General features: G+C 42.1%; 1 protein-coding gene across 2 annotated transcripts; it reads left to right on the top strand.

The window, feature by feature from the left end:
- Positions 1 to 62: 62 nt before the first annotated feature.
- antxr1d (ANTXR cell adhesion molecule 1d) lies at positions 63 to 22,311 on the top strand. Of its 2 annotated transcripts, XM_087850243.1 has the most exons (19): positions 63 to 422; positions 4,314 to 4,385; positions 4,475 to 4,546; positions 4,905 to 4,986; positions 5,429 to 5,459; positions 5,534 to 5,607; positions 6,093 to 6,161; positions 6,249 to 6,329; positions 6,473 to 6,533; positions 10,120 to 10,218; positions 12,006 to 12,075; positions 15,210 to 15,288; positions 15,394 to 15,480; positions 15,575 to 15,670; positions 15,768 to 15,806; positions 15,989 to 16,087; positions 16,159 to 16,323; positions 17,061 to 17,141; positions 21,177 to 22,311. In XM_087850243.1, exons 1-19 carry the CDS (start codon positions 268 to 270, stop codon positions 21,486 to 21,488), a joined length of 1,824 nt encoding a protein of 607 aa, XP_087706369.1. In that variant the 5' UTR covers positions 63 to 267; the 3' UTR covers positions 21,489 to 22,311. The 2 variants fall into 2 exon arrangements, with proteins under 2 accessions (XP_087706369.1, XP_006808044.1); XM_006807981.3 differs by lacking the exon at positions 15,394 to 15,480.
- Positions 22,312 to 22,913: the final 602 nt, after the last annotated feature.

Genomic DNA, 22,913 nt, shown 5'->3' with positions numbered 1-22,913 from the left:
GGTGTCGCTCCTCTCCTTCATCCTGCCCAGCTTTAGTGCTTCTCTTTTTTCCCCTTCCTCTCTCAATCGAAGGAGAAGACTTGGAGAGGCCGGCTCGGTCTTAACAAGATTCTTCCAGACTGAATGCACTCAAAATAACGTGAAAGAAAACGTAACCAGGAAACGGGGCTGTGTGTGTGCACAGAGTCCATCTGGAAACGGATGATAGGGAGATGTGAAGCTCTTTAGTTGTTGCAGTGCCGGAGTAGTCAACAGTAACCGGGAAAGATGGCGAGGACACGGGCTCGCATGTTCCTCGTTTTGGCTGTAGTTGGAATTTTCTGTCTCGATGTCTCGGTCAGAGGAGAGCTGCAGGGAGAGCAACAGGAGGAGGAGGAGAGGTCCTGTCAGGGCGCCTTCGACCTCTATTTTGTTCTGGACAAGTGAGTCTCGGATATTATTTATTGCTTTGTTAATTTCTGGTCGCTGCGCATTGCCATGCAACCGTGTAGTTGTTTGGAAACGCGGAGCGCGTCAGTCGGACGTCCTGATGTAACGGAGTCTGAGAAAAGCGAGTGAGCGTGTAAAGTCGAAAAAATACCTAGAGTCTTCATTTTAATCAAACCGGCTTTTGCACCAAATCAAAAGATTGAATCTTAAATCTGTGCAACGCAATGACCTCACTTAAAGAAACATACCTAAAATCATTTTAACTTGCTGTTTTGTGTCTTCGGGACATGCAAGTAATCAGATTGAAATTTAAGTTGGAAGTATATTCTTGACATCGGGGCATGCTTTTCTTTTTAGTTCGGTTTAAAGTGGTGAGACAAAAAGACCAAGCTTTACCGAGGGGATGTGGGCAGGGCGAGCAGGATGGATAGAGTTTCAGGCTGATGACGCCTGCGGACACAGCTGCTGCAGCTGCCCCATAGCGGTGCTATATGGGCCGGTTATCACTTAGAGCATTGGCTCCATCAAAATAAAGAGAAGAAGCATCAACTAATGGCTTCCTGTCACGACTAAGAGTGGGGTTTTGCACTGAAAACAAACACAACAAAAACATTGTTTCTAATACACCTTTTACACTAGATGTTGGCTCAGCTGATCGTTATATTACTGCTTGATAAACGATTTCTTAATGCATTTTAGTTAAATGCACAGCTTTGGTGTAAGTTATGAAACATCTTGCATAAGACGCATCCTCCAGCTGATCTTCTTTGTCATTGCCTGGCTCTTATCATCCACCAGGATGATAATTCAGTCATTTTTTCTCTGTTTTGTTAGAATTCCACTTTGAAAGTTTGCTGCAAAAACTGTGCTGTTTAAAGTAAAGTGGTACTCCTGCATCTTTAGAGAGGTCTTAGAGAAATCCTAAAATGTCCCTGTTTCTCTTTCCAAGTACTTCCTCCTCCTTCTTTTTTCAACTCATAGTTGTCTGGTGGGTGGACAGGAAATGAAGTTTGAGACAGTGGGAATGTCAAACAAAGGTCCCTAGTCTGAATTTAATCCATTACCCTATTACTGACATCAGTACTGTTAGAATAACACCAGGACACTCTTTAAATATCTTTATCATTATGAAATTCTACAGACTCTTAGTGACTCAAAGCATTTTTTCAGGCCACATGGTCACTGTGGATGCGTCTGCCACTGTTCTGGCATGTGTAAGCCTGATGATTTTACCCTGCGCTCCAGCTCATGTCGTTTCAGACATTGTAATTGGCATGTTTCAGTTATTTTGGCATGAGCGGCAAGGTGAGATTTATGCACATGGTCACAGACAAGCAAGTCTAAACATGCAACGTAGACGGATACAAGGAGAGAGAATGACAACAAAGCCATAAGGTATGGTTGGATTTGTGACCTCCCTGTGTAAAAGAACAGCAGGTTATAATTTCAGTGGAATAATTATGTTCTCGACAGATGGAGTGATGTGATTTTGCAGTGAAGCAGCTAAACAATGTGGTATATAACATTTGAAAATATGCTGAGGTAATGGTTAAAAAAAAATTTCTGTATGTCCTCGGCTGACCCGTGTGCACCACTATGAGCTGCGAGGTGGACGAGCTGAGTGACATTTTACTTTGGTCTCGACATATTTGATGATCTTTTTAATGTTCACGGCAACATCTGTCAGCCCCTCTCTTCTCTCTTTACCCTTTGCTTCAAAAAGTTTAGGAGGAGCCTGGGGTGCACGGCATGTCACGCATGGCCAAACCTCTGATACGCCCCTTTTCTTTTTTTGACTGTCTAGCAAGCTCCAGCAGGCCTTCAGGAAGCTGTTGATCTTTCTCCTAAGATAGCACTGATTTCTTGGCTGATATCAAATGCGACACAATGACTAATATTTAAGAAAGAATAGGGCAAAATCATCTCTAAATTGGACTTCACCTTATCAATACTCATCATGTTTGCAGGTTTTGCTTTTGCTACACTCTCCAGTAGGTTATGAGACATGCTAAGGGGAGACTGTGTGCACGCTCCACTGTAGCCTCTCAGTATACACAGAATAAACATTAGAAAAACGACCATCAGCTTCCTACATTCCTGCTCTCCGTGTCTGAGCCGCACCGAATACCAGGCTGCATTTTTTTCGGACTATCTGGTTGCCCACAAATGGAATAATAGGTGTTGTGTTTTAAGGCTGGGCTCTGAACAGAGTTTTGTGCTGACCGATCCGAGTGCTTTGGATTGGTTTTGGAAAAGGGGACTGTGCATCTCACAGTTTAGGAATGCAGGTAGAAGACTCAAGGGTAATTGCTAAAATTGTAGAAAGATTGCTTTAATTTTCAGCAGAGGAGACGACTTTGAATGCGTTGTGCTTTTTCTGTGGATGGGGAATTGTCGTGTTTAGAAAGACATTGTTGGATCAACAATATGTTTTCAAATAAAATGTCAGAAACTGCTTTTTTAAAAATCTACTATATTTAAATGTCCTAAAAGGATTTGGGGAAACCTGGCAGATATTTTCATTATCACTAAGAAAAAATGACAACTGACAATCCAGAAGTTCTGTATATGGAAAAGGACTGGTAACAAAAATGAGGCCCAATCATCCTCTCATTGGTTGTAGTTTGCAATGTTAATGTTACCTAACAAGAGACCCCTTTGATTTAGTCTCAGTTTAATGAGCAGTTTAATGAGCAGTACTCATGAAACACAGTTTTTACTTTTGGCAGTGTGTTACATAACCTCCTATCCTGCGCACTGGACTAAAACCTCTTTTGTGTATTTGTAACAAAGAGCACCCTGCTTCCTCATGAAGCATATCTTCATATCTTTAGCCTGTAAAGTAAACCCACTGGCCCCATATGAAGACACACTTTTTCTTAATATAATGAAATAATGACTTCCTGTTCAAAGATTAAGTTTAGGTTTCATACTTAATCAGGTAAGGTCAAGTAAACCCAGACAGCTCCCAAATAGGAGCTCTGCACCAAGAAAGGATTAAGATGGGGGTTTTTTTTACTAGTAAACTTTTTTATCAGGGACTTTTTTCATGCCTTTACTTCTTGGGAAAGGGAAAAGTGGAGGAGGCAGTTCTGTGTAAAATAAAAGATTCAAAAGAGCTGTCGTAAATTTGACCAGCTCAGACTTTCACTTTGTTCATGACCCTGTTATGTGTACACTCGGATGCCTGACCTTTGCAGAGTTTTGGTTTACAAGCTGTTTGATGTTGCATCCTTCACACACACACACTCACACTTTTACCCCCTGCTGAGTGTCACTTCTGGGTCCCTCTGTTGTTCATGTCGCAGCCTTTTTACTCCGTGCATCCCCAACCTGTTGTTTGGCTGGCTGCACTCAGTGGGACCATCTGTTCCCCCTCACAGTCAAACACACACACTTGCTCTCTTCCACATACACATGCATGTCCACTATACACACACAGGCCAGCTGCCTGCTTCGTGGTCCCTGCTAGAGGCAGACTGCTACATCTGTCCCTGTCTAACCTCAACCCTCTGGCCCAGCAGCAATTAGCCCCCATTAGCAGCCCCATGGGACTCGATTTCATTAAGGACACTGTCATGTACGCAGCAGCATGTAGCAGGCTAATCAGCAGCACACAGCCGACAGGTTACAGTCCAAAGCAAGGGAATGTGATTAAGTGACCAGAAGACGGTCTTCTCTGTGTAAGAGATAAACTGCTGTTCCTTAAAAAATCATTAAACCCTGAGTATTTGTAGGCACACTACCTCTAAATCACTGCATGAAAATAAACCTCAGTTTATTAACCTCAAATTCAGCTTTTCTCTTTTCCTTCTTTTTGATCTAGGTGGAATAATCTGCTACAGCATCACATCACAAAAGTCTGTGTTTGTGGTATTTTTCAGGTCTGGGAGCGTGAAGCATCATTGGATAGAGATCTACTCCTTTGTGGAGCAGCTGGCAGAAAAGTTTATTAGGTACCAGCAGGATTTAGTCACTGATGTGTTTTTAGTATTTTGTTTTCTCCTTTCGTCCATGTTAACGCAAAAGCACTTTGTGTTCCCAGCCCTATGTTGAGAATGTCCTTCATAGTCTTCTCAACACAAGGAAAAATCATCATGAAACTGACCGAGAACAGGTAAACTCTACACATCAGTAACTGACTAATCCCCTATGTTATGTCTATATCTGCGTGCAAGTACTGTACAAAAATGCTATCTTTACTCATCTTTGTCTGTTAAACTGGTTTTGTAACCCTTCAAGATCATCAGAACAGATATTGTATAATTGCTAACAGATTTTATGCAGCTTCATGCAACCTTACGAATACAAAAAGTAAGACTATCTTTGGTTAAAACTTACTAACTTAACTAACGTAACTTAAAATGTTACTTTCCAACTCAGTTGAATCTTTCCTATTCCGTTTACTCCATGTCTTTTCTTAAAAGCGACTTCCTTTCAGGATGTTTTATAAGGCTGTTTTGTTTATTCTTCAGGGAGGACATCACTGGAGGCTTAATGGCTCTGAGGAAGGTTATCCCTGGTGGAGACACGTATATGAACTTAGGCCTGGAGATGGTAAGGCTGGGTTTAAATCACACTATCTGAGTCTTCATAAACCTTCCAGAAAATACCCACTGAGCATTAATTGTGCCTGGCAGCTGGAACCAAGAGCAATTAGATAAGTATGAGGTGTGTCTCAAACCATGAATTACTTGCTCCTTCCTGAAAGTGCCGAGCTAAGTATTTAAGAGAGGCATTCTTAAAGAAATTACTCTTTTATAAAAAAATTTGTTGCTTTTATTAAAACACTAATTTGGGTTTTTTAAGCAAAACGTTTAAAGACATTCACCCATCTTTGCCAGAGCACAGTGTGCAAAGTGCGATCTGTGGCTTGACTCTACCTCAGTATCAAGGTGTTAGACTGTATGATCACCTGCTGTAACTCTTCTATGATCTGTAACTGAGAGTTTCGGTTGTTGTTGAACTTACTGTCGAATTCCTTTCTTTTTAAATGTAGGCTAATGCACAGATCTATAAAGAGAAACAAGGTAAGCTTCAACCCAAAAGCTTCATACATTGCAGTGCAAAGTTTCAGAGAACGTGAAAGTTGTGCGTTCTGCAGGGACCGCCAGCGTCATCATCGCCTTAACTGACGGAGAGCTGAATGAGTGGCAGTTTGACACAGCACAGAGAGAGGTGAGACGTGCTGTAAAGTAGAAACGTTTTGGAGCCAGTCGAGAAAATATTGTGGCCGGGCTGAGGACCGTTACTGTTGGCTACGTGCCTGTTAGCTGTTTGTTAACTTTACGTTATTAGTGCTGTTCTTCTTTGGTGGCCCTTATTATGGTTTTCATATTTTAAACCACTTTAATATTTTGCCAGCTTTGATTGGTGCATCTGCCATTTGGATGCAAAAGACCTGCCCTCTTGGCTGCGCCGTGGTCATTGTTACTTTTATTACAAATACAGATGATAAATACTGCTAAAGTTATTTAGAAATGATTAATAATCAGGATGCGTAAAAGTTAATGCCCCTTTTTTGGAGAATGCATCATGTTGTGCAACACCAGTTTTTTCATTTTTGCTGTGTGAACTGAGAAAATGGTGGTTTTGGGGAGATTTTAGTGGCTCCACGAGACCACAAGAATCTCTTTGCAATTGTTCTTTCTTTTTGTTTGCAGGCACAGAGGGCCAGATCTATGGGAGCTATTGTTTATTGTGTAGGAGTCAAAGAATTCAACCAGACCCAGGTACGATCTGCTGACAGATATCAGAAATATTCCAAATACATAAAAATGCAAATATCTTATTTTGTCTGTGTCTGTATGCTTTTCTAGCTTGCAACTATTGCAGACACAGTGGAACATGTGTTTCCTGTATGGGGAGGCTTCCAAGCCCTCAGGGGAATCATTGACTCAGTATGGCACACACATACCACATGTATACCATATAAACACTCACACACATACAAAAGAGAGCCATAAAAATCATGTTACATCATATTAAATTACTGAGGTATCACATAACTATTTTTTTTTTGTTTCCATCCCCTCTCTCTCAGATCATTAAGAAGTCCTGCATTGAGATTCTGGCGGCAGAGCCGTCCAGCGTGTGTGCAGGAGGTAAGAGGTGTGAGGAGCCGGGGTTTTCCCTTTCTAGTTCACAGAGTGGGCAGTCACGATGTGCGATTGTTTCAGATGACAGTCATCCAAAGCCTCTGGAGTGAAACATGAGGTTGAGTAATCGCATGGATGCTTATGACCGCAGAGTGACAGAGAGCGTATTGTCATTCACGGCCGGGGGAAATTAGCATGGCCGCTTCAGCACAGCATGGGTGCAAAAAAAAAAAAAGAGGAGGAGGAGGGGTCTGCGGGTGTTGGTCAGAGGAATTAGCCATGAATCTTCAAGCATGGCTGCATCTCTGGCCTAGTTTGCCACATCGTATATGCTAAATAGCCATTTGGGTTGGTTTAAACCCTGTCCTCTCCCTCACTTCCTCTGCCCAGCACTTCTGCTCCTAGACAGCAGTTTAAGGAAGTAGGAGGCAAGAGATGAAGCATTAAGAGAGAGCCTTTATGGGTAGCCAGCAGGATGGATGAGCTTTGACATGACCTTATTAGGACTCACTTAAGGGAGTGCATTTGCAGCCCAGCTACCAGGACAACCAATGGAGATTAACATCCATTATGAGATATGAAGGACGGGAGAGGATGTGGAGAGAGGAGATGAGAGAAGATTCATAATGTTGCCGTAAAAGGACAAAAGGAGAAGCTGTTCTCACATGATAATTACAGTTTCTGTTAGTGCGCAAGAGACTTAGTGTCACTCGACGTGTGCCCAAATATCCTTCAGCAGCCTCATTTATTATTCGATTGATGAGCAGCCTAATGGTCAGTGAACTAAGAAAGCAGGGACCCGCTTTAACCAAGGCCTTACTCTGGCCTAATTAATTAAGTTGTAATATGCTCAAATGGTTATAGTGCACTTTGTCTGCCTTTGTTGTGATTTGTGCACATATACAATGGAAATCAGACATCCGGTGCTTTCACATTATACCAGAAAAGGCTTTAGATTGTGGAGAAATTACCAGCCCTCCTGCCCCAAACTCTTATAAAGTATAGCAGTTTTTATCATTTAGCTATGTGATTTAATTTGAACAGCAAGGCCATGCATTGAAGCGTGAATACATACTGACACCCCACATTTATATTGTGACAGTCTCTTTCACTGTTATTTTTCTTGGCCCACGTGTAGTCACATAGCATATCGTACACGCTTTACCCCAACACACACATTTAAATGGTCTTTAGTCTGCTAGCGCACACGCATCTCCCGGCACGCGTGTAGACACGTCCCTCACATTGATGTGAAGTGACCAGATCGAGCTGCCTGCAAACAGGCCATCAGACTAGACAGTGAACGTTGGGCCACACTATAAGACATGACAGCACTGATTCCCAGCGCGCACACACAAGCACACGTTGAGGACAGTGAGAGTACGGCCTTCGATCTAACATGACAGGAGAGATAGCTGCTTTCATTAACGTCTGACCCTTTTCTACCCACCGTCCCTTCCTCCTTTGCCCCTCCCTGTCCTTCACTGTCCTTTTGCACTAACGTGATTGAAGAGCCACTGTTGGGACAAGCTGTACCCCCTTTTCTCCGCACACCCAGTGCCCACGCGTATTCGTATGTATAATCACATATTCGTACAAAACAAAATCCCTGTCAGCCATTCAGGTGTGGATGTAAATGGACACATTACAGGAGAGCAGGAGAGGGAGAGGGAGAGAGAGCTGCAGGAGAGGGCAGCAGCATATGTGTCGGACATGATGGTGGGGCACCACCAGTCCTCATCCACCATGTGTCTGACAGGAGTGACCTTTTAACACATCAAGCCTGGTGTGTGTGTATAATAGACTTTGTTACTGAGACATTTCTAGCTAAGAAAACACTGCTGTTTTCGATCATTCAGACAATGACATTTGAAAATATCTATTTTTAAATAAGGTTAGGAAATATTATAGACTTCTCACATTTACTTTTTTGGATAAATGAGGTCCTGATTTGTTCCTATGTTGTTTTGAGGGGGTTTTCTTTACTTTTCTATACTTCTACATGCCCAAGAACAAAGCAAAATCTATCCCTTTCATTGGAGTATATTTAGCATCAGATTGTGGGTTTTTGTGTGTGAGCTATGCCATGGTGTAGCTTGCTTGGTCTGACTGCAAACCACATAGACCACCACTTATATTATATTATATTATATTATATTATATTATATTATATTATATTATATTATATTATATTATATTATATTATATTATATTATATTATATTATATTATATTATATTATATTATATTATATTATATTATATTGTGTCACCACTACTTTCTTAGGGTTGACCCTGATTGGGTCAGGTTTTGGTCAGTGAACTGGGTTGTGCCTACTGTAATGTCACAGGGTCTTTGATTTACTGTATAAAGTTTCTTAAATAAAACCAAAGTGAAGATAAACTGAATCTGTCAATAAGCACATACACAGCTGTACGAGGTCAGCTGTTTGTAAAACTGGCAGAAATCATCATTGAAAGTTTTATCTGAATGAAAATGAACAGTAAGGAGTTTGGTGCAGTTTTTGTAGTGTCTTTAAACAAATGCATTATAATATGCTTGTGCGAGTATAATTCTAATTTCCATTGTTGATGTAAATCGTGGATTGTCTGCAGACTTCAATCTGCACTCAGCATTTTTGCAGCATCTGTAAACACATAAACATCTGGTGTTTCTTTGCTTTTCAATTGTCTTCTCAGATCTTTCTCTTTCTTTGTATCTGTATTCATGGATTTCATGGCAGCTTGTCTGACCTTTAAAGAAATACTGTCACATATACACCCCGCAACCTGTGATGTTTTTATCCAGTGATCTTCACGCTGGTGCTTTAAATGCTAAAGATGTGGCTGGCAAATGTTCCCTTCGATTAGCCAGGATACTGCTAGGGGAAACCTCAGTTCACTTGTGTGCACACTTTCATTCATGCATACACTGAACACATGCAAATGCCTGCACATTCCACGGAGAAGCAGAATTACAGCACACGCACAGATCTGCACACAGGCACACACAAGAGCTAACGCCATGTGGTAGTGCCATAGGTAAGGTCAGACCTACTTTGACAGTACTGTGCTGTTGTCAGCCCAGCAGGCATGTTTTTAAGCAAGTGTTTTTTTTCCCGGTCTTTAACATATGCTGGGAAGCAGCCACATAGACACTCCAGCATATGCTGGCAAGCCTCTGTCAGTGCACTTTAACAGTGCCTAGGGGAAATTAAAGGTCAAAACACACACACACATTCGCACACACCTCCTGGCTATTGCACAGTCTGAGATATTTCTGAATAACAACACTTTTAGCATTAGCACCACTGGAGCATATTATGGCCTTTCCACACATACACGCACAAGCACACAGATATAAACAAGCAGTAATGAGGCATGCACAAGTTCTCACTGCTCAAGTTGAGCCCGACAGAGCAAGGGACTGGCTGTCTGGCCCACAATGACTGCATACTTTTTCTGCAGTCCATCAACAATAATTTGATCTTTTGTGAATCTTGTGCAGCTAAAAAATATATGCATTCCCATTGTTTCTCATAAGTGGTTGTATAACTAACCATTCCTGATGTCTGGACCCATTTTTTTTCTCAGAGAGTTTCCAGGTGGTTGTGAGAGGTAATGGCTTTCTCCATGCAAGAAACATCAACCAGGTCCTCTGCAGCTTCAAATTAAATGATACACATACTGTGGGTAAGTTCTGCAGATGTACAGAAGAACACTATAATAAATAGTATGCATCCTTTTCTCCTGCTTGCCATTACACAGGACCCTGTTCCCAGATTGAATCTTTTATTAGAATAGTTCAGATGTGGCAGATCTCCCATCTTCTGTCTTCCTTCTTGGATCATTCTGAGCTGCTCCCAGGCTGTTGCTATTTTTTATCACTAAAAAGCCCTATTTACACCTCTTGCACTTGTGCACTGGTGATGCTTGCACAATGGTTATTTCTTCATAATTTTATTTCTGGGGAAAAGTCATAAGAAGACATATCTGGAAAGAAGGGTAGGTATTTTGCATTTCAAGGTTGCACTTGTCAAAAAATTCCTGCATTTTCCGTTTGTCACACACTGCCACACAATGGCAGGTCAGGTTTGTTTCCACTGAATGTCCTCCCTTAGAGTCCTCAGGACATTGTAACAGAAAGTTGGACTCTGTGGGGTTAAATTCAAAACCCTATAGATGTTCCATGATCCTGTACACTAACCTGGTGCGCCCCATTTGGGCTTTTTCCACTGAAAATGAGGGTCATAACCAGAGATGGGCAGTTACTGTAATCCGATTACTTTTTTCGAGTAACGAGCAAAGTAAGGGATTACTATTGCAAAAACGGTAATTAGATTACTGTTACTTTCCCGTAAGCACGCTGCGTTACTAAAACCGTGATTTTCTTGCGAGAATGTCTCATGACAATGACGTAAGCAAGTGCGGCATTCGTGACAAATGCTGTGTGCAGATCAACAATGGATAATATATCGAGTGCGGGAGAGAGTATGAGTGTGCAGCGTTTAAAGCGCGGAAGTACTGACCTTACTTTGAGTTTGATTCCATAAAAAGTGACAAAAACATTAGCGTCCGTTGTGCGTGGGAAGAAAACTTATTTTTACAGCGAAAAAAAACCCTAAACTTCCAAGCAAGCACCGAGTGCGCTACGACGTAATGTGAAATTCACAGAGAAACTCGCGGATTCTTCAACTGACCGCTGCGGCACACCTGCACCAGGGCAAACCTCCGCCTACCCCACTCCTGCTTTACAGGTGAAAATAGAGCAACAGGACTGCTGAGTCTTTGATTTTATTTATTTTCTGCTGTGTTTCACTTGCATCTATTTGAAAGAGCGAGTGTAAACATTAAAAAAAATATTTTATTTTATGTGCTGGAATGTGCAGAAAATAGGTTTAAATGTTAAACAAGTCAGAGAATGTTGCATATAATTTAACTTTTGCTTGATGCATAAAGTTAAAAGATTAAAACTAATAGCAATTTCACTAGAAACACTCAACAATTACACAAGGAAACAACACTGAAGCAAGAAAAAAAATTTGATTTATTGTAAATATGGTGGGGTTTATTTACTTATTTATTTAAATTTTTCCATGGCAGATAATTATCTGATAACCAGAAACCCTTTAAGAGGACTTTATCTCAAACCAAACACAAAGGGCACGAACCCCTGCAGTAGGATGAACCCATCCATAATATAATGGTTCCACCCAGAATCCTCTCTGAGGATTATTGCCAGATGCTTTTCATTTTCTAAGATAAAAATCAAGTTCAACTGAGAACTAATTTTCCACCCTAATAGTTTCAGCTGTAATCCATCCAGTGAGCTCTGAAATTGCCATTTTATAACATTCTTGTGGTTCTATTTTAAGGATGGGGCAAAACATGCTTAAATGCCAAGTATTGGGCATGATTTTGGCATGATTGAAAAAAAAAAAGTTGTTTAAGAAGTGTGATTTTTGCTTTTCCCCATGTAGATGAGAGACCAGCTGGAATAGAGGACACCTTTCTGCTGTGCCCTGCTCCTGTGGTAAAGGAAGTGGGGAAGTAAGTAGCACATCTCAGATCTTGTTTTTCCACCCTTATTTACCTCAGATTGTTTCTCAGCTGTGGCTCCAGTCTCTGAACTATCCCCGTACAGCTGTAATGCGGACATTTGCCAGCTGCTCTCAAGTTTGTTGTGGACACAGAAGACTGCTGTCCTTGAACAAATTAGGGCCAAAGTCATTGTGTGTCTGTGATCAATCAATGTTTGTCACAGCTAACGAAGCCAGACACCAATCACAAGGGGACAACAGGAGTAGAGCCCAGGAACATGACTTAATGAGAGCCTGCTCGAGAGAACCTCACAACTCCGGTGTGTTTGTGTGTGATGCTCCTAATCTCTGTCTGGCACTTTGGCAGAGACAAAGTGTGAGTGGAGTCAGCGGGGCAGTGTAAAGTTTCCTCTGAGGGATTCCAGCTTTGCCCTTGGTAATTCAGAGCACAATTTCCTTGCGGGGCAGACAGAGAGATGCTGTGGGTTGAGTTTGGAGAGGATAAAGGCCCAGCAGCCCTTCCATCCCCTCTGCCTGCAGTCTTGTGCATAATTATACACTCAGGCCTGTGGCCTCAGACACCTCCCAGTCATCATCTGTCTTGTTTCTGTCACTCAGATTTTTAGCATGATTTGAGCTTTTCTTATCCGCCAGTGAAAAGTACTGCTTTGATGCTCAGAGATAAGGAGGAAATATTTTTTCTCCAAAGAACTCACGAAACTGACAGACCAAACAATTTTTTACACTGAACATTAAAAGTAGTATATCACTGGCATATAACTGTTTAGGTTTGACATAATGACAGAATGTAAAAGACATATGGAGCAAACTGTAAAGTCCAGCAAACACCTTGTACGTGTCTCTGCTTTATTGTCTGATCTTTGTTGCTGGTGTGCTGTTGTAGCAGGTGGAGCTGCTCCTCCTGTGAGCAGATCGAAACAGGCAGCATCATTACACTCTGCAGTGATGCCTGAAGGAGGCATCCTTCCATGTAACAGAGGAGAGAAGAGTCGATACTGCCTAAAACCCTGAGTGCTACTAAAGAGCAAGTCAGCTGTGGTGGCTGAAGGGTCCAGAGAGAAGGCCAACAGCTGGCTGATGAGTTCATTGCAACAGAAGTGGAAATGTAGAGTGAGGCGAGCGTGACACTGTTCAGGTTGGACAGGTGTTACACACTTTTATATACTTTTTTCTTCTCTCCCATTGGACTGTTTTAGCATTCTTAGCATGATCATAATGCTCATCACAAAGGTTTTCAGCTTCACAGAACATTTTTTCAAACATCTCATTTAAAAAAAAATAAAAGGGAAAAAAACATTGAACTGAAATCGGGCAGCATGGTGATGCACTGTTAGCACTTTTGCCTCAGCAAGAAGGTCCTGAGTTGAGAGTCCTGGGCGGGGCCTTTCTGTGAGGAGTTTGCATGTTCTCCCCAAGTTCTCTCCGGGTACTCCAGCTTCCTCCCACCGTCCAAAGGTTACGTTAGGTTAATGGGTGATTCTAAATGGCCCATAGGTGTGAATGAGTGTGACTGGCTGTCTGTCTCTCTGTGTTAGCCCTGTGTCAGATTGGCAACCTGTCCAGTGTGTACCCTGCCTCTTGCCCTATGGATAGGCTACCATCCAGGCTATCCCACAATCCTGATCAGGATAAATGGAAGGGAATAGATTGATTTTTTTTTAAATCACTTATTAAGGAAAAAAAAATCAGCTTCTTAAACATCAGTAGATATATGTGATTATTATGTTATATGCATGTTATTATCAAATAATAACACACAACAAGCTTAAAAAAGGTTAATTGGTGCATAATTTTTCATTTTAATGGATTATACTAAAACTATAAAAAAACATTTTATGCAATTTTATAAACCAGTGATGAAATAAATTTTTCGTTCACATATCTAAAGTTATTACACTTTAGATATGTGAACTGCTTCCTGTTGAGGAATTTTTAGGTCTTCAGCTTTACTTGAGATCTTAGGGACTCCGGCTTCCAGCATCAGTGAGGGTCTCCACCAAAAGCCCCTCACTCTCCTCCTGTCTCACCCAAGTCGCACTGTCGGTTAGAATGAAGGCACTGGCGGTCCTGTCACACAAATCTGTGTTGACTGGGAACCTTCCGGATGCAGCTCCCCCTCCTGAGCACACACACAAAGACACACACATATGTGGGGCAAAGACATATATAGTGGGCAGATTGATGATTGATAGGGGCTGAGATCTCTCTGTCAGCGTGGAGCTGATAGCACCCTGTCCCTTGCCTGAAAGGAGGGCTGACCACAGGATGGGGAAGGAGAGACAGAAAAAGGAGGGAAGACGCAGAAGAAAAGATTAGTGGCACCTGCACCGCCAATTTTCTATTCCCAAGTCAGTGTCAGCATGAGTTATGAGACGAGCTACAGTGGCGTGGAGCGCTGAGGGGATGTGGATGAGGAAAGGCTTCTTCTCCCATCCCCCGCCTCTGTTTCGTCTTCCCAGCCATCCCACCACCCTGCAATGACCTCCGCCTTCCCGCCCCCTCCTCAAACTTAACCCAAAGCTCAATACCCCCCTTGTCTGTGTCGCCCTAAACCATTAGAACAAGCACAAGAAGTCTTTCTCCATTCTTCTTCTACACTCCAGCAGTCTGCTCTTTAACCCCCTGCCAGCGTATGTGGCTCAAATGTCTTGGCCTTTGTTTTATTTTATTTACAGTTTCATTTCCATCAGCATTTCTATCCTGTTATCTTCCCATCTAAAATGATTTGCTTTTTCCCACCCTTGTGTCCGCCCTTCCTGTACTTGAGTAGTTACAGCTACACATATCGGTGCTGAATGCTGTACAATTAGAAGTCATTTTAGCTGTCTGTGGTTTCCACATCAGAGGTCTGCGTCCAGTCCAAGCAGAAGAGATTCCTCCCATGGGTGGAGACCTCGCTGACCTCTTCGAACGCTTTTAGCTCTGTGTTTTTGTCAGCATATTTTCATGTGCTTATAATGGAGCAAGTATGGACAAAGCAAGAAAGTATTTGGCACCTGGTTAAACTTTTACAGTAGCTTGAAGCTACGCTGTGAATGTGTTTATACAAGCAGATGTGATATGTCAGCACTTCTGTGTTAGATGACCAGCAGCCGGCTTGTGTTGTTTTTTGTATTTCTTTAGGGTGATCTACCTGCAGGTGAGCATGAACGAAGGCCTCTCCTATATCACCAGCTCTGTTCACATCACTACTACTGAATGTGTAAGTAGATCCAGTGTAGCTTACACTACAGCTTCACAACATTAGATGGTAATATTTCTCTCTGGCATGCTGCCTTTTTTTCTTTTGAAAAAAACTTTCTTTCAGCTGTCTTATTTCTCTTTTGGCTCTTTTATCTTCATCTCTCCTTTCCCTCTGAATTCTCCTCTGTTGTGTCTGTCATCAGAGGAGGCTGTGAGTACTTTTGCTTTTCACTTTCCCTTTGTTTTCACTTCACTTGTGTTTTATTCCTGTTTAACCGTTATCCCGTCCATCTGCATTTGCGCAGTTTGACGGCACCATCGTGTTGATATCCTTGCTCGTGGTATTCCTGCTGTTGGCTCTGCTGCTGATGTGGTGGTTCTGGCCTCTCTGCTGCACTGTGGTAAGTTTGACAGACCAAATGACCTCTTTTTTCAGGAAAACAACTACACTGTTTTTTTGTTTACACTATATTATTAATTTATTTTTCTCTTCTTCAGGTGATTAAAGAGCCTCCACCACCTCCTCCTCCAGAGCCTGTAAGTCTCCTGTCACATGAACCTGTCGCAATTTTTTCCCTTTCTTTCATTCTATTCAAAGATTTGCATAAGAATTCAGGACTAGTGCAATATTTCTTATTTTTGCAGTTAATATAGTAAAGTAATAGTAATAACAGTATTTAAGCATATGAGCTGTATCCTCATTGAGGCCTCGCTAACAGGAGTCAGATGATGATGATGGTTTGCCCAAGAAAAAGTGGCCCACAGTGGATGCTTCATATTATGGAGGAAGAGGAGTAGGTGGCATCAAGCGCATGGAGGTACACTCACTCTCAACTTTCAGAATTTGCAAAAGGCAAACGGACAAAAAAAAAAAAATTTCTTACTTAAGGTGCGATGGGGGGAGAAAGGATCCACAGAGGAAGGTGCGAAGCTGGACAAACCTAAAAATGCTGTTGTGAAGATGCCGGAGCAGGAATTTGAACCCTATGAGCCCAAGCCCCGAAAGCCTCCCCGTCGACCCCCACAACAGAGGAGGTGGTACACCCCCATTCAGGTAAGTTTATCATAGGAACGCTCTTATGTTTGTAGCGTACTTTATCCAACCGCAGGAGAGGAAGTCAACTATATTTATCTTTATATAACGCTACAAAATTTACAGCCCCTAACCTAAATAAAAATCATATGACAAACAATCAAAACATATGGATAATTAATCATATATTTCAGGATCTAGTAAAGCAAATGATATACAGATAAACAGGTACATTAACCCTTTTAACCCTGGAGAACCCATGGGGTCAGAGCCGACCCCATGGGTTCTCCAGGGTTAAGAGCTGGACAAGCAAATCATTGCCAGAAAATTAAAATAGTTTTTTTAAATAGAGTATTTATTGAACCATCTGACACATTTTAAAGCTTAATTAAATATTAATTTGCAGTTTTAATTTATTTATCACATTTGCTACATCATCTATTTCTTTTGCAATTTATTGCAATTTATGTAAGTTTTCAGGAGGAAAAAAAAGTCACACTGATGATGTTCTCAAAAACTCACAAAAACTCATGTATTAAATATGGCACACGAGACATTAAGGTATTAAGGTCCTTTTCAAAAACTCATATATTATTTGGCATTATAATCAGTCTCATTCTCTGTCTGTGGACATTGGCAGAACACACTAAAAATAATTTATTTAGATTAACTTTTTTGTTTTAAGTCACTCTCATGTATATATGACATTTGTTTCATTATAAATCCTCCATTTTTAATTCACTTTCCTGACTCCCCAGGGGAAACTAGACGCTATCTGGGCTCTGTTCAGAAGAGGCTATGACCAGGTATCTCTGATGAGACCGCAGCCTGGAGATGAGGTGAGCCTGCTTCTACCTAGAGTCAAGTTACATTTTCATCCGTTTCTGCAATTTAAGAAACCACAAAGATGCACAATGGCTGACACAAACTATAATTTGCTGATTACGAGTAATTTAGGGGGCTTGCCTTTTAAACAGCGGGTTTTCTGTCTTTCCGTAGAGCATCTGCATCCTTCTTTTGTCTGCCACGTTGCATAATGACACCATAAAGACATAGGAAAATCTTTAACACAGCACCCCAGTTCTCAGCACGCACACCCACACAAACACATGTGGAAAAACATTCACAGGGGAAATAGTGAGGTACAGACAGGACTCTCTTTGTCAAAGCTGCAATTGTTCACACACAAGGCGTACTGTGCTGTTATGTACTGACTCCCAGAAAATGACATGGTTTCTGTTGAGGTTTCAAATAGCATGTTTCACCATCACAGTTTACTGTTAAGTCATGATTATAGTAAACAAATATATACAAATTGTGTCATTCTTTCTTTTAAGTGCTATGTTTTATGAGAAAAACCAAAAAAAAACTATTGAATGTGCTATTACTGGACATTACTGCCACTGCTGAAAAGTCCTGAATCATGACATCACTACGTTTCCTGCAACTGAGTGTGACAGATCGAGACGGAGAGCAGAGCGGTCCCTCTTATCTAACCTTGACCCCCGCGTCTGGCATCTCGTAACCCAAAGACATGTTTTCATCATCACACTGGTTGTCATGGCGAAACATCTGCTCCGTTGTAAATGGTGTCATTGTCGCTTCTCATAGCTGTGGTCTCATCACTGTAAAATTTATCGATTTGTGCTCTTCAATGACATGATTCATCTTTACTGTGCAACAATGCGAGTGTGTGTCTGCTCGCGTCTGTAAAAGTGGTTGCCACCGCTGGTTTTATCTTTTCTTTCCATCCTACACATCTTTTTTTTTTCACTGCGCAGAACAGTTCATCTCTGTCATGGCAGAAGTTTCTCGAGTCTTTGTCAGACACTTTCTGTGGGGCTGCGGTTCACAGACACTCCAACAATAACCCCCACCCACCTCCTTTCACGCGCCATTAACTGAGAAAAATAAAAAATGCTACTTCTCACATGGAAAAAAACGAGGGGATTCACTTTTGCTGCAGAGGAGGAGAGAATGTTTAGAATAGGTGCTGATAGCCATATCAGACATGAAAGACGACAGTGATTGCTCATCGCTGATAAAGCCAGGCTTGGATCTTCCACACAGTAAAAACAACAAACATCTCTTCAAAACCCAGAAACCTCAGCACAGCTGGTTATTAAGAAGCCCCAGTGTGGTGGCAAAAAGTACAGCAGTAGATAGCATTAACTATCACACCTCCCAGTCCAGCTTGTTAACCAGCAGCTCAGGAGGTGCTTGTCCTGCTTTCTCCCCGCATTACTCCTACTTCACTGCCTCTGCAAACAGCCATCAGCGGCCTGCCAGTTTCTGCCACGCTCCAAGTTTGCATTTTATCTCTTTTTCTGCCATGTGTGCGTGCATTTCCGTGTATTTGTGTGTGTGTGTGTGTGCGCGCTACTGTAACGTGCATGTCACTTCTCCTAAGCAAGCATCACGCAAACAGATGGGCAGTTGAAAGGCCACGAGCCATATTGTGACAGACGAGATTCCCTTCTTTTGTCCCCGGAGCTGATGGCGCTGATGGCTCTTGTCACACAGTACAGGCCAGACCAGAGGGCGGTCACCAACTCTCTGTTCTCATGAACAGACTGCACAAATGAGCACTTCCTCTTCTAACCCCCCCCCCCCCCCCCCTTTCTTTTTCTCTTCCCACCACTTTATAGAAAGTATTAGTTTACACAAATTTATAAATGTTACATGAAAAATCAATATAAAGTCTCTTCACATCACAGCAAATCTCCCACAGTCATTCTACTAGGCTGATGCATGGGCCACATCATTTTCATCCAAATCAAACAATCCAGTAGGAGATCATTCCCACTCAGGATACACTTTACAGTCACTATTTCCTCTAAAGGGAAAGTGCACAGAAGCAATCTCAGCAAAAATCCTTCTCAAATCATAATAGGGCCCCTCGAACTCCTCAGTGTCAATTCTAGGGTTTGGAGTTCTTCAATAATTTCTCACACATCTGTGTATGTTTCTTCCACCACAACAGTGTTTCAGGATCACAGAGTTCATTTGCTCACTGGAAGTTTAAATGCAAATAAACAGTTTTTATCAGCAGCATCTGTTTCAGTGGTATTATGAATAATCAACAGGAAAGGTTGTCAGCTGTTTTCATGGGAACTACTTCTTAGTCCCAGTTTAAGTTGTTTCTGGGAAGGGTAGTTGAGATAAAATGATAAGTCTGTCGGGAAACACTGATCCACAGTAACCAAAAATGTTTGGTAGGTATCATTTAAATGCACTGCTTATCGCCCTTTTATGTTCATTTATGTGGGGGAGGGATCAGATCTGCGCTGTATCGACCCTAAACTGCCAATGAAGTGTGTTAACTCTCATGAGTTCGCACAGAGCATTTTCCTTATGTGAGTGAATTGCTGTAATGTCATGCGAGGTGACAGGCAGAGCTGTCAGGTCAGATGTGCCTCCGCTCTTCTTTTTCCTGTTTGCTTTACTATAATGGCGGTGTGTGTGTGTGTGTGTGTGTGTGTGTGTGTGTGTGTGTGTGTGTGTGTGTGTGTGTGTGCGTGCGTGCGGGCGTGCGTGTGTGAGAGAAAGAGAGTTCCCCTTGAGCGTACAAAACAATCTGCTTTGTGTGTGTGTGTCTGTCAGAAGAGTGGTGCAAGCAGGGATGCTGGAGGTGTTTCAGGGCTTTGTTTTTCTCCTGAAAAGGAGTTGAGGCTCAGAAGTAAACAAATGCCAAGAGGGATGATAAAGTAGGGACAGATATTACACAGTCACAGGGGCAAATGGGGAGAGTGACCATCACAAGTGACTCATTCTTGACCTCTCACATAGCTCTTATATGTCCATATCACCTTAATGAAGGTTTCTCCACCTCTCTTTCTGTTATTCATGAGCCAGAGGTTTCATTTGAGGCCATATGTTCTGGTGGATGCATGTTTACAGTCTCTCTCTCTCTCTCGCACACAGACACACACATAAACATACTCATATTCATGAGCTTGTGCTCTCATTGTGTCCATATGCTCTCTCTGGTGTTTTGCTGCTGCTCTGCTGCTCACAAACTGGCCTTTTCACAGCAGCCCGGCAACAACACCAAAGCAGTCAGCACCCCCTCCCGCCCGGCCTGCCCCCAATCAATTACACACCCTTCATACACACACACATACAACACAATGACCCTGCAGTTACAAAGCTACTGCTGCTGAGGGCCTCTTAATGGCCCCTGTGTGACTTTAGGGCCTCTCTGTTTAATAAGGTGTTATAATCAGACCACCAAGGGTCTGTGACACAGAGACCTACTCTCCATCCTTCACACACTGACTGAGCAGGACAAGTGAGCATGCATGTGTGTGTCTGCAGAGGGATGCTATGCAGGGGAACAGAGAGGACAATAAGAGAAGCGTTCCATTCTCCCTGACTTGTAAATTATGTTAAAATGCTAAATGGCTTCTGTTAACTATTGTGGTGATATTGAAATCCCTCCTTTACATTCCTTCAAGTCAAGCACATAAGAGACATAAACCACTTTCTGTTCTACGCCAAGAAAGGACTAGTCACTGCTGAGGTTGCAAGAGAAGAGGAGGGGAAACAGAAAAAGCTGCCCTCTGTGTATGTATGTGTGTACTTGCCTGTGTGATAACTCGGCGTCTTTGCTAAAATCACAGCTATTGTAGTGCAGGTGTGGACAGCAGACAGAAGCAGCTCTGTGTGCCCTCCAGGCCCTAAAACACACATCCTTGTGTTAGTAAAGCTGGGAGAAGTCTCACGCAACCCATCTTGGCTGGTGGCTCTTAAAAACTTAGTGCCAGTGCACAGAGATGCACTGTATTTTAATCTGCGTTCTGCTTTTAAATGATAATGTGTAGCAGTTGTTGTTCTTTTTTTTAAACCACCATCTCTCTCCGTTTGTCATGCAGGGCCGCTGTATTCGCTTTCAGCGCGTCAAAGATGGAGAGTCCACCCCAAACAACCGGGCCCCTCCTCGTGCACATTGCTCTCCCTCGGCTCCGCCCGCTCCTCCGGTTTTTGAACAGCAACCTCTGGTGTCTTACTCCGTTCCCCGCACGAAGCCTCCGTCAAGGGGGCCCCGTACCACACCACCCTCATCCACCACACCACCTGCAAGGGCACCCCCATCCATGGTACGACCACCTCCGTGTCCACCCCCAACTCGCACACCCCCGGGTCCACCAGGACCCCCGCCTTCTCGACCCCCACCCAGGCTCTAATGATGAATAGAGAGCCCACGATAAAGAGCTGATAGGTCAGCCGATTCCATTAAAAAAAACAAAAACATGTCCTCTCTTCACTCTGGCAGCAGAAAGGCTTCAAATCTTACAAGCCAGGAGCTCAAACTTGAAGCTCTGTGCTTTGTTGCTGGACAGCAAAATGTATTTATCTGATTTTAAAATCAGCTACTGACTTTCAAGTTTCTTTTTTTTTTATACAAAAAAGGGGATAAACATTTTAGAAAAAAAAAACAAAAAACAAAACAAGCATGTAGTTAAAGATTAAGTCTGTATGTCCAGTCTTAGATGCAATGGTGAACTAAATGGTTTAGAGTAAGTAAAAAAAGGGGGTTTCTTGTGTGTGGCTGAAAGTTGGCTCATGACAGTTTGTGCTGGTAAATACAAAGGGAAAGAATGCTGAGCGAGGGAGTGGTCTGAAATCTAGCATTTTTTATTTTCTGGGTGTCTACAAAAATCACCCCGATTCATTGTTTAACTTTTCAAACAAAAGCTCTTTCTTAAAGTTTAAAAGTTCAGTGATCCTATTGAAACTGCAGGGCAGTTACACCGCATTTTATTTATTAGAATACAGGCCCTGTCTGCATATGCTCTCTCTTTAGTATCAGATACTTTCCTGGGTTTTTTCTTTAAAGGGCAAGGGGCATCTGGGTGGCTTTTGGGAAGTACTGTGGCATGGCATCTGATGTATTTGTCTTCTTATCAACACCACTGAACAATTGTATCTTCAGGGTTCTCTTGTATATCATTTGCATTATTTCATTATTAACAACTTTGAATGTCTGTCTTTAATAAAAATGTTTTTTCTAAATCTCCTTCCTGCCAGATAATTCTTTCATAGTAATTAAAAGTATGTTATATTTGAAGAATGTTTCCGCACTCGTATTGTAAATCAGCTTTCAGCCTTGCTGGGATCAGTGCAACACGGACCTTAAGACACACTTATTAGTTAATTGGCTATTGCCCCGTGCAACATTTGGTGATGTAATGCATTTCTCTTTAAGCAGCTCTTAAACTAATTGCACTTGTGCTGCTCTCCAGACATTAATAAGCTGTCTGTGACATACACCCACTGGCCTCTTTTTTTTTTTTTTTTTTTTTAGATATGCTTTACTAGTACTGGTTTGGATCCCATTTTGCCTTCAGAACTGCCTTAATTCTTCTTGACATTTATTCAACAAGGTGCTGGAAACAATCCTGAGATTTTGACACATATTGACACGATGACATCACACAGAAGCTGCAGATTTGATTTGTCAGCTGCATACCTGATCCACCACATCCCAAAGGTGATCAATTAGATTTAGATCTGGTGACTGTGGAGGCCATTCAGGTACAGTGAACTCACCGTCATGCTTAATAAACCAGTTTGAGATCATTGTTTATGCTACTGAAAGCAGTGTGGTC

The sequence above is a fragment of the Neolamprologus brichardi genome, chromosome 13, assembly GCF_056152115.1.
Source record: "Neolamprologus brichardi isolate AB-2024 chromosome 13, ASM5615211v1, whole genome shotgun sequence".
Classification (NCBI taxonomy): domain Eukaryota; kingdom Metazoa; phylum Chordata; class Actinopteri; order Cichliformes; family Cichlidae; genus Neolamprologus; species Neolamprologus brichardi.
Note: the sequence above shows the minus strand (reverse complement) of the source record. Positions and strands in the feature narration are given on the sequence as shown.